This window comes from Vigna unguiculata, chromosome 2 (genome assembly GCF_037176805.1).
Source record: "Vigna unguiculata cultivar grain cowpea cultivar isolate G323 ecotype 2 chromosome 2, ASM3717680v1, whole genome shotgun sequence".
Taxonomy (NCBI): domain Eukaryota; kingdom Viridiplantae; phylum Streptophyta; class Magnoliopsida; order Fabales; family Fabaceae; genus Vigna; species Vigna unguiculata.
Genome location: NC_140793.1, coordinates 15,835,214 through 15,846,945, shown reverse-complemented (window position 1 = coordinate 15,846,945; position 11,732 = coordinate 15,835,214). Strand labels below are relative to the sequence as shown.

General features: G+C 37.9%; 1 protein-coding gene across 1 annotated transcript; it reads left to right on the top strand.

The window, feature by feature from the left end:
• The first annotated feature begins 252 nt into the window (after window positions 1–252).
• Window positions 253–813, top strand: LOC114174482 (uncharacterized). Its single transcript, XM_028059322.1, has one exon. The coding sequence runs from the start codon at window positions 253–255 to the stop codon at window positions 811–813; it is 561 nt and encodes a 186-aa protein (XP_027915123.1).
• The last annotated feature ends 10,919 nt before the right edge of the window (window positions 814–11,732 follow it).

Sequence of the window (11,732 nt, the reverse complement as noted above, 5' to 3'; positions counted from 1 at the left end):
AATAAGCCCTACAGTAGACATGCATCATCCTCGCAGAAGTTGAGATGCTATAACTGCACAGAAGAGCATCTGAGATGGGATTGCACGAAACCAGCTAGTAGTTGAGGGAGCAGTGTTAGCATTCGCAAGTGCTATGCATGTGATCAGCCGAGGTGCTTTTCTACCAAGTGTCCTAATAAGAAGACAACCCTTGGATCAAAATCTCAGCCACCTTCATCAGATAGACAAAGAGCAGCAGGCCGGGTGTTCGCCATGACCAGCATTGAGGCAACCCGATCAAGTAACCTCATCCTAGACTATTGTTTGTTATTTGGTAACAGTGTGTTAGTGTTATTTGAATCAAGAGGTTCACACTCATTCATATCCCATGACTGTGTGAAGAAATTGGGATTGTCGACTCGTGACCTGGGATGCGAGTTGATAGTCTCGACACTAGCATCTGGAAAAGTTTCAACAAATTCAGCCTGTGTTGGATGCTCGGTGGAAGTAGAGGGTATACGATTCAAGGGGAACCTCATTTGCTTGCCTTTGGAGGGACCAAAGGTTATATTGGGAATGGACTGGCTGTCTATCAACCATGTGGTGATTGATTATGGACAGCGCAAAATTATATTTCTAGAAACTAAAGGGATAGACTTGGTATCATCACAAGAGGCAGTGAAAGATGTGAAGGGAGGAGCTACTTGTTTTGTGATAGTGGCTCAAGAGAAAAAGAATATCACAAGAGAGCATATCAGTAGAATACTGGTAGTAGATGAATCGCCGATGTATTCCCAGATGAGATACCCGAGTTACCACCTAGGAGGGATATAGATTTCTCAATTGATCTAATCCCTGGGGCAGGTCCAATGTCGACAACACCGTACAAAATGGCACCGGAAGAACTAGCAGAGTTGAAAAAGCAGATCGAGGATTTTCTAGAGAAGAAATTCATCAAACCTAGTGCCTCACTGTGGGGAGCTCCGGTGTTACTAGTGAAGAAGAAGGATGGGAGTTATCGGTTGTGTGTAGATTACCAGTAGTTGAATAAATTGACGATTAAGAACAAGTACCCACTGCCGAGGTGTGTTTTCTAAGATTGATTTAAGGTTTGGATATCATCAGATCTTAGTCAAACCCGAGGATGTCCAGAAGACCGCATTTTGATCGAGATATGGGCATTACGAGTATGTAGTGATGCCATTTGGAGTGACTAATGCTCCTGCAGTCTTCATGGATTATATGAACTGAATCTTCCGCCCCTATCTGGATAAGTTTGTGGTGGTGTTCATAAATGATATTCTCATCTATTCTCAGAATAAGGAGGAGCACGCAGATCATCTGAGGATTGTGCTGGAGGTATTGAGAGAACACCAGTTGTACGACAAACTGTCTAAATGTGAGTTCTGGTTAGAAGAGGTACAATTTCTGGGGCATGTTATCTCTTCACAAGGCATTGTAGTGGACCCGAGCAAAATCGAGACAGTGTTGAAGTTGAAAAGAACTCAGACGGTAGCTGAAGTCAGAAGCTTCTTGGGGCTGGCAGGATACTACTGTAGGTTTGTAGAGGGGTTCTCTAAAATGGTGAGTCCTTTAACTTGGCTCACTAGAAAAAACCAACCCCTCTCCTGCGAACAGTTTTTTGAAGAGATGAAAAGGAGGTTGACAACAACTCCAGTACTAGCTATTCCAGATACCAGTAAGAAGTTTGAGGTATATTGTGATGCATTTTATCAGGGTTTGGGTTGTGTACTGATGCAGGAGAAGAGGCCAGTAGCCTATGCATCTAGATAGTTAAAGGTGCATGAAAAGAACTACCCTACCCATGACTTAGAGTTGGCTGCTGTAGTGTTTGCTCTCAAGACATGGAGACACTACTTGTATGGCTCCTAGTTTCAGGTTTTCAGTGACTACAAAAGCCTGAAATACTTGTTTGATCAGAAGAAGTTGAATATGAGACAGCAATGATGGATGGAGTACCTCAAGGACTATGATTTTGAGTTGCTTTACCATCTTGGTAAAGCAAATGTAGTTGTAGATGCCTTGAGTCGGAAAAGGATGCATATATCAACAATGATGGTGAAGGAGCTATAATTGATCGAGAAGCTCAGGGATATGAACCTAGGCATACAATTGGGGGAAGACTCTATCAAGTGCAGTGCTCTAACATTGACCAGTGATATCTTAGAGACTATCCGAGATCAACAAAAGAATGATGTTGAGCTGCAACAATTTGTGAGTTGGTTGGGTACTGAGAAAGGGAAGGACTACAGGATGGGATCAGATGGTATATTGCGTTTCAGAGATAGAGTTTGTGTGCTGGGAAACTGGAGATTGAGGAAGCAAATTCTAAAGGAGGAACACAAAAGTCGTCTTAGCAAACACTCAAGTATGACTAAGATGTACCAAGATCTGAAACAATCCTTTTGGTGGAATGGGATGAAAACTGATGTTGCCGACTTCGTGGCATCATGCTTGGTATGTCAGAAGGCCAAGATTGAACACTAGCGACCAGGGGGTACACTAGAGCCGTTAGACATCCTGCAGTGGAAATGGGATAATATTGCCATGGACTTCGTGACTCACTTGTTGAGGTTTGTTAGAGGGCATGATTCAATCTGGGTAATAGTGGACAGGTTGACTAAGTGTGCCCATTTTCTCGCCATTAATCAAAAATGGTCTTTGGATAAGTTGGCCGAGTTATATATTCGAGAAGTGGTTAGGTTACATGGTGTGCCAGCTAGTATAGTATCAGATAGAGACCCGAGATTCACATCTCGCTTTTGGCACTCTTTACAGGCAGCATTGGGGACTGAGTTGAGGATGAGTTCTGCATATCATCCCCACACTAATGGGCAGTCGGAGAGGACGATCCAGTCGTTGGAATATATGCTATGAGCTTGCGTGCTGGATCATATAAGAGGTTGGAGTGAGATGCTTCCATTCGTAGAGTTCACGTACAACAACAGCTACCACTCCAGTATAGGCATGTCATCATATGAGGCCTTGTGTGTCGATGATGCAGGACACCCCTATGATAGAACCAGGATGGTGAATCCCTGGTATTAGGTCCAGAATTTTTGCAGCAGACTTCTGAGAAGGTCAAGGCGATTCAGGAGCGAATGAGAGCTACTCAAAGTAGACAGAAGTCATATGCAGATAAGAGGAGGCAACCTTTGGAGTTTGAGGTCGGGGATCATGTGTTCCTCAGAGTTACACTGACTGCGGGTATTGGAAGGGCTATCAAATCAAGGAAGTTAACTCCGAGGTTTATTGGGCCCTATCAAATATTGAGAAGGATTGATGCTGCAGCTTATGAGATCGCCCTGCCACCGCACTTGGTGAATCTGCACAATGTGTTTCATGTTTCCCAGTTGAGGAAATACGTAGCAAATCCATCTCATGTATTAGAGTCAGACGACATTCAGATTAGGGATGACTTGACGGTGAACACCAGATCAGTGCGGATTCTTGACTCTCAAGTGAAGAAGCTGTGAGGGAAGGAGATCAGGACTGTAAAAGTGCTTTGGGATGAGGCTACTCAGGAGATGACCTGGGAGATGGAGGATCGCATGAGGCAATCCTACCCACACTTGTTTCCTGGTAAGTCCTATTTTCGAGGACGAAAATCTTTAAAGGTAGGGGGAGTGTAAGACCCGGGAAAATTAAATAGTTAAGTAAATAATTATTTAATAAATGCGGGTAATAGGAGCCTTTAAGGCATTTAATGCGGAGTGATATGACGTGGAAAAGTACTAGTTCAAGTGGTTGAGAGTACTTGATTGTGTGAGAGGACTTGGGTTCAAATCCTATGTATGCCAATTGTGTGTTATTTTAATTTGTGCATTATTTTGTTGATATATTTGAATGCTAGACGTGATAATATAATCCTAGAATTATAGGAATTATCACGAAACATTATTTGGTTGAATTAGTTGTGCACTTGCTTTGTGATTAAAGGGTTGTGGGTTCAAATCTTGTAAGGAAATAAACTAGAACTTTCTCTTTTGCTTAATTTTATTTTGGCAGGGGATTGAAGAGGCTAAAAACCCTAGTTGCCAAGAGGGGCAGTCTAATGGATAGGAGACAACCAAATAATGGTTCATGATTAGCCATTAACATGAAACTTAATAGCAATTTTTGTTTTAGTGTTAATTACACTTAATTAAGGTAGTAAGTGAGAGATAGAAGGTAATTAGAGGAGAAAGAGAGTGTTGCATTTTCGTGTCAAGGTTAGGCAAGGGTTTTCCAGGGAAGTGGTAATGATTGAAAGGAGTGGTAAGGTTGAAAGAACGTGGTTTGGAGTGGAAAGCAAAGGCTAGGAAGGTTTTGGTGGAAGGATATACATACCAATTCGAGTTTAGCAAGGAATCCAAGTAAGGGGAGTTGTTTATAATGGTTTTATTCGTGTATTATGCATTGTGACTTGTATGAACCCTATTGCATGAATCCTATCCCCAATTACATTGTTTCTCGCAAATTCTGGGTTTTTGCCCAAAAACCGCCTATCGGGCATTAAGGTGCCGCCAGGCAACACATAAGAAATGACCCAATTTTTTGGGTTCTGCGATGAACCGCCTGGCGGCGATGAACTATCGCTAGGCGGTACGACGTGTTTTGTGCTATTTTTGTGTGTTTTGATGCAGGAGTCATTGCGACTTCTAGAATTGGTTACTATCCATCATGTACGATGCTTAATAATGTAAATTTCTATGATTTAATTGTATGATAAATGGGTGTGGGAATTATGTGAGGATAAACATTGGTTCATGAGTAGAGAGGGATCCTTGAAAGGAAAAAGGGCTGAATAAATGTTTCTGAATCAGTAATTATATGATGCAAAAGGTAGGATATTGCACTATGTTGTGCTTATAAAATCTATGTGAATTGGTGTGGTTTGGTTTAATGGGATTGTGCGTCAAATTAAAGCGAACTAAACTCCTCGTAGGTGCAGAAAACCAGGTTTTTTAACCAGGAACTGGTGTGCCGCCTGACAGAATCGTATTGGCCGCCAGGGAAAACAACACCGTTGAGAATTTTGGGTAGCGACTGTGAGGGGGTGTGCGAGTGAATTGAATCTCAAGGCCATGATTATGGATTTCAATAACGAGGAGGGGTTATGAGAGTTTGGATATAGAAGGGTTAACAAGGAAATGAGGATGGTGGTTATTCTAATATATATAAGGGAGAAGTAATATTAAATGCTAAATTTACAATGGTATTGGGATAAATAGTTAGGAGCCAATATGGTGGTTGATCTGAATGGTTGAATTTTGTATGTTGATTTGGATGATTTTCCTATGCGCATGATTATAAAGGTAAAGTAACCCCCAAATTGGGTGTAGCGTTGAGGGGATAAATAGTGAATAAGTGGTTTGACCTTAATTCGGTAGTACAGTAGCATGTGATCGAAGTTAGGTACTGGATTGGTGGTTGATCCCCTAAGATTGGCAGAGACATTGGGCAATAATAGAGTATTGGGTAAAATCATAAGTATTGAGAAAGGGAATTACACTTATTAAGGTGAGACTCGTGAATCGCATGGAGGTTACAGAGCGCAAATCAATGATTTTGATTAGTGAGTGAATGCTTGGATTTTAGGAGTTTTAGACTACAAGTCAAACTAATTTGGTTGCTAAAACCAGTATAGTGCGTTACTGATATAGCACCTGGCGGCATGAGTAAGCTACGACAAGCGGTAGGATCTCTAGGGGGAGCCCTGCACTGCGTGGTGCCTAGCGGCAAGGTGTGATCCGCCATGCGATAGACCTCACAATAGTGGGTCTGCGAGAGGCTGGCGCCTGGTAGCAAGGGGTCTACCACCCGACGGTCTGGGCAGATTTTGCCTGGCAGCGGTTAGGCTACGCCAGGCATTAACGCTGCTGTCAATGGCTTGTTTGTGTATTGTTTTACGCAATAATGCTATACTTGCACTAGGAGATGTTGTGCCATAAGCGGGTAGGTTCATGGATGGTGGTTAACATGTGATGATATCAGCGGGGAGGTTCATATCCAGTTACTCTCATGTAGGGATACGAGCGAGATAGGTTCGTATGTTCCGTGCTCACACTTGAGAGATGCTGCGTGCGGGGAGGTACGTGGCTGGTGGATCACATGTGTTGGACTATGGGCGGGCAGGTTCGTAGAGCAGCACTACGAGCGGAGAGGTTCATAGAGTAGCACTACGAGCAGGAAGGTTCGTAGAGGCAGGACTACGAGCGGGGAGGTTCGTAGAGGCAGGACCATGAGCGGGCAGGTTCGTGTGAGCATCATATTTCTGAGTCCAAGGCTAACCATTGGTGGGATTTGAAGGCTGAAAGGCCTTGGGGTTTAGGGTCTTGGCCAAGAACTAATTAGAATGATTAAGATGGGTGTATTACTTATCTTGTGTTATTGTATATATTATTTTTCTAATTTTATCAGCTCACCCTTTCTGTTTGTGTTTGGCGATGATCGTGTGATTCGTTACACGAGAGCAGATGATGATACATGTGATGCTGAGGATGTTCAGGCGACACAGTGAGGACTGGCTGGAATTAGAGCTAGGGATATTTTTACTATGTTTTTATCATTTCATTTGGAATATTGGAACTTGTAATAACTTATGGTTAATTTCATTTGGTTTTTCTGTCGCATTGAATATTAATTTAAATTTTCCCACGTTTTGGGAATAATAATATTGCGATGTTTTAAATTCATTTTCCGTATTATTTATTTAATTAAGTAATATTCCTTAGGGATGTTACATTTCGCCTAGCGACGTGAGAGGCGCGCTAGGCGGTTTTGGTGCAGTGTTGGTGCGTGAGGAGGATTTCTACACAACTTTAGGTGATGTTCATGATACGATGCTTTGGCTGGGGGCCCAATTACGAGTGCATCTTGTATTAGGGTAACACGTGGCCACTCTAGGCTGTAGCCTGGTGGTTTAGGAAGTCTAGTGGAGTGTGCGAGATCGTGGCTCGTACGGTGAGGTTTCGGATGATTGCCCTCTTCAGTGCATCTGATAGAGTTTTTGTAGTCTAGGAACAACTACGAACTTATGTTCGTTTTTGGGAACTTCACTTGGTGCTGCGGTGAGAGGTCGTGGCAAAGTTATTCCCACATGTTGACTAACAGGTGGTGGCCTGTAGTCGGAGGGGCGAGTAGACACTCGTGCAGCAAAGATCAATCATTGATCTCACCTAAAGGGTATAGAAATAATAGACGTCTAATGCAAGTATTTAAAGTTGAGGAGCTAAGAAAAAGGGGAATTCTAACAAACGTTATAATTTTGAGATGTTATATTTATTGTCATATTTTGGTTGGTTTATTTAAATGAGCTCACCCTATCTGTGTGTGTTTGGTGATGATCATGTAACTTGTTACATGGGAGCAGATGTTGATGCAGGTGAGCATGCGGATGCATAGAGACAGAGTGGGGATCACTATGAGATTGTTTACTAAGTTTTATTATGGATTTTTCTTTTGTAACACTTTTATGGATGGTTTGGTTTTGTAATAACTAAACATTGTAGTTTTATTTATTAATGAAGCGATGTTTTTAAGTTTAAATTTTCCCACGTTTTGGGAAAGTTTTTGAGAATAAATGAGGTTATTTTATTATATTTATTTTGTTTTTTATTTAATAAGTAATTTCCGGCTAGGACGTTACACCTTGGAGCTTGCTTCAAACAATATAAAGCCTTCTTGAGCCTGTACACTTTCTCCTCCTAGCCTTTTACAAAAATCCAAGTGGTTGTTGCATATATACTTCTTCCTCGACTGAACCATTTGTTGACATGAGAAGCCAAGGTGGTTTGCCTCTTGAAGATTTGATGAAGCTTGAATGAAGCTCTTTTGAACTATCTTGAAGCCATTACCATTGAAATGAAGCCTACATTGATGAATGAAAGGAGATTTGATAATAACCATGTTGATCAAGGCTGGAACATATGCTTTCCATGTAGTTACATCATTAAGAAAGTGTATTTGTAGTTTGTAATTCATGTTGTAGACCTTATAGCATTAATTAGATGTAGTTTGGTCTTTATTGTGTTTTTAATCTGTTGAACGGTTTCTCAACAGGTTAAAATGTCTCTTTTAATATGTTGAATGACTTTTTAACAGGTTAAAAGGTTAGATGTAGTAGTCTTAAACTGCAGCAAATTCAATCAGTTGATTTAGTTTTTAATCGACTGATTTCACTTAAGTCAAGTAAAATCAACCTGTTGAATTTCGTAACAGTTTGACTATAAAAGCTGTGATTTTCTAAAGAGAGGTAAGTTGATCATTTTAGAGCACGAATTTGTTCTGGAAACTTGTGGAAACTCTCTCCTTCGTGATCATACGTGTTGCAGCTAATCAAGATTGATCTTGGATCAATTCTTGGAGCTTTTGGCTTGGTTTGAAGCTTGGAGAAAGTGGTTTGTGGTAGGATGGGTTGTGCTACCACTGAGGTTTGATCTTTCTCAAGCTTTGTGTGTGTGCCTGGTGGTTTTCCAGTTCTTGTTGTGCTGGTGTGATTCTTGTGTGATTCAAGAGTCTTTTGTGGTGTTTTTGCATATTTTGGAAGTGTTAGGGTGGATACTTTGTAAATCTTTTGAAATAGTGTAAAGTCAAGCTCAGGTTGCCTAGACAAACTGGATGTAGCTCAGGTTTGAGTGAACCAGTATAAAAATCTCGTGGTGTCCTCTCTTCTCTAACCTTTCTCTCTTGCTTTTTCATTTTAAAGTTTAAAGAACTTGTGTTTTAATCATCTTTTTCATGTTCTTGCATGTTTTCATAGCATTTGCAACATTGAGCAAGTTTACATAATCATTTGGAACCTATCTTGATCATTCTTGTGCATTGTTCATGGTTTAAAATTCAAATTCACATTTCTGCAATTTTCCCAGTATTTCAGTCGACTGTTTTCTTGTTTCAATCGGTTGATTATACCATAACAGAATTTGTTTAGTAAAATCAATCGATTAACTCTGTTTTTGATTGATTAAAAGTGTACAGTTCAGTACTGTTTGCATCCTAACTTGATGATCTATTTGATTCAATTAAAGGTGGTTTTTAGCTTGCAAAGATAGCCTAAATTTTTAACTAGCCAATTCAACCCCCCTCCTTCTTGGCTTTTCAACCATTTCAAAACTAACACCATTGAGGAAGGCTAATTTTACATCTAGTTGGTGCATAGACCAATTTGAATGTACAACTAGTGAGACAACTACACGCACAACCTCTAAGCTTGCAACAAGTGCAAACTGTAACATCCCTATTTTTAATAAGTTGTATTATTTAAAACACTTATGAAATTTTCTATTTTTACTAATGTTTCGTATTTTATTATGATGTAGTTTAAACATTAAAAATATATTTTATCATGATGTAGTTTTTACTTATTAAGAATAACCATAAGAAGAAAAAAAAACTAATAAAATATGTATGTATATATATATTAAAAAAATATTAGGTAAAAAAATTATTAATTTAAATATTATTAAATAGGTGTGTGTAAAAAAAATGAGATAAGAAGAGATAAACATTATCTCTTCATTAATTAAAGTGATGATGATTTCAAAAGGATAAGCACATGTGTGGCTTATAAATACATATATTTGGAGATGAAATCAAGTCAGGAATAAGAAGTTACGTGAAAGTGAAAGAAAGGAAAGAAAGAAAGGAAAGAAAGAAAGAAAGGAGAGAGAGAGAGAAAGAAAGGAGAAAGAAGGAGAAAGAGAAAGAAAGGAGAGAGAGAGAGAGAAAGAGAAAAAGAAAGAAGAGAGGGAAAGAGAAAATAGGGAAAGAAAGTTTAGAGTAAAGATTCAAAGAGATCTTAGTCCTCTTCAATTATTATTAGTATGCCTTTCGATCAATAAGGTAAGGGGGAGTGAGGGTAAGCTCTTTTTATATTAATCTTGATAAACTCATGGGTGTTATATTAATCTCTTATTTATTTTTAATCATATATTATTTTATTTACTTCCATTTAACTTATTTTCATTTACTATCATCTTATATTTATTTAATTTATCTTCAGTTGTGTACTGATCCTATTTATTTATTTTATTTTATTTATCTTCAATTATGCACTAGTCCTATTTATTTATTTTATTTAATCTCCAGTTCTGCACTGGTCTTGTTTATTTATTTTATTTATGTCCAGTTATGCATTAGTCCTGTTTATTTATTTTATTTAATTTATTTAATTTATCTCCAGTTATGCATTGGTCCTGTTTATTTATTTTATTTATCTCTAGTTGTGCACTGGTCCTATTTATTTAGTTTATTTAATCTCCAGTTATGCACTGGTCTTGCTTACTTTATTTATTTTATTTATCTTTAGTTATGCACTGATCCTCTTTATTTATTTTATTTAATTTATCTCTAGTTATGAACTAATCCTTTTTATTTATTTCATTTAATATATCTCCAGTTATGCACTAGTTCTGATTAATTTATATTTTTATTATTATATTTATTTATAACATTTTAATCTTTATCTTGTTATTTATTTAAAGTTCTCGCTTTGATTCTTATTTTATCATTCTTTTATAATTAATAAATAAATAAATGTAAAGTAAAATAAGTATTAGTTTATTCAGTGAGCTTGGATAGAAGAAAATTACATGTACATTTTATTTTATTTTATATTCTTTATGTATAGTTTATAGTCATCACATTTTATGACCTTTGAAAATATTCAAGAGTATGTCAATTAAGTCTGGTTTCAATAAGTTGAGATTAAACCAGTGTCAAAGTGTTTGTAATTGGGAAGTCACAGTTTGGTACACTGCGGGATGAAAGGTAGGGACCATGGTAGGGTCTAAGGAAGTTTTACCAAGTAGGTGAATATTTAGATAGTTCAGAATAACGCACTGGACTAGGATATTCATAGGCCAAACTTGGGACTATTCGATACCTGCTCGGCATCGCCAAGGTTAGGTAGTGAGTATATATCTCTTTATGGGCCTATAAATGGCTAATATTCCCGAGAAAGAAATAATTATGATGGTACCAATATTTTATGAGAAATACTCAGCTACCTAATCACTTCACAAAGTAACTTCTGATGTTCATAATGGATCGTCAGAAGTGGAATATGGATCCATATGTATGGTAAAACAAGATCAAGTTTTGTGGTTGTAGGTCCAAATCTAGGTCCCTAGTGTCTGTATTGTTTGTTGAGTTTATTAAGATTGATATTTAAGGCTTATAAAGACCTCACTCCTTTCATATTTTTCTTTCATATGTACCTGTTGCAAGAGCAGAAGAGGAACCTGCTAAATGAGAGTTGTTCGGGATATTATTGGTGGATCTTCTGAAGATTGACTCATGGATAATTTCTATTAATATTTTTAGGAGATATTAAAAATATAGATAATCTTCTATTCTGATGTAGGACTCTTAATAATATACAAATATATATTTTTATAATATTTCATGAACAATTACAGAGATGTAAACTATATATATATATATATATATATATATATATATATATATATATATATATATATATGAATACGAAGTTATGTTATTATTAATGTTCTCTCAAGGAAAATCTTATGGTAAAAAAAAATTAATTCCATATCTTTTTATCAAATAATAATTATTTAATATAGTAGTCGGGGCATCACACAAACACCTCTCCAAAATCAATCTTGTCTTTTTATAGAAACCCCTTGGCTACAACTTTGGCCTTGTATCTCACTACCTCACCTTTTGGATTTACTTTCACCTTGTAAGCCTATTTTAGAGTAATAGGTCTCTTGCCATAAGGAGGA

Bases quoted from the DNA above. Each gene is read 5' to 3' on its own strand.
- LOC114174482 (XM_028059322.1), top strand. From the start codon at position 253: ATGACCAGCATTGAGGCAACCCGATCAAGTAACCTCATCCTAGACTAT.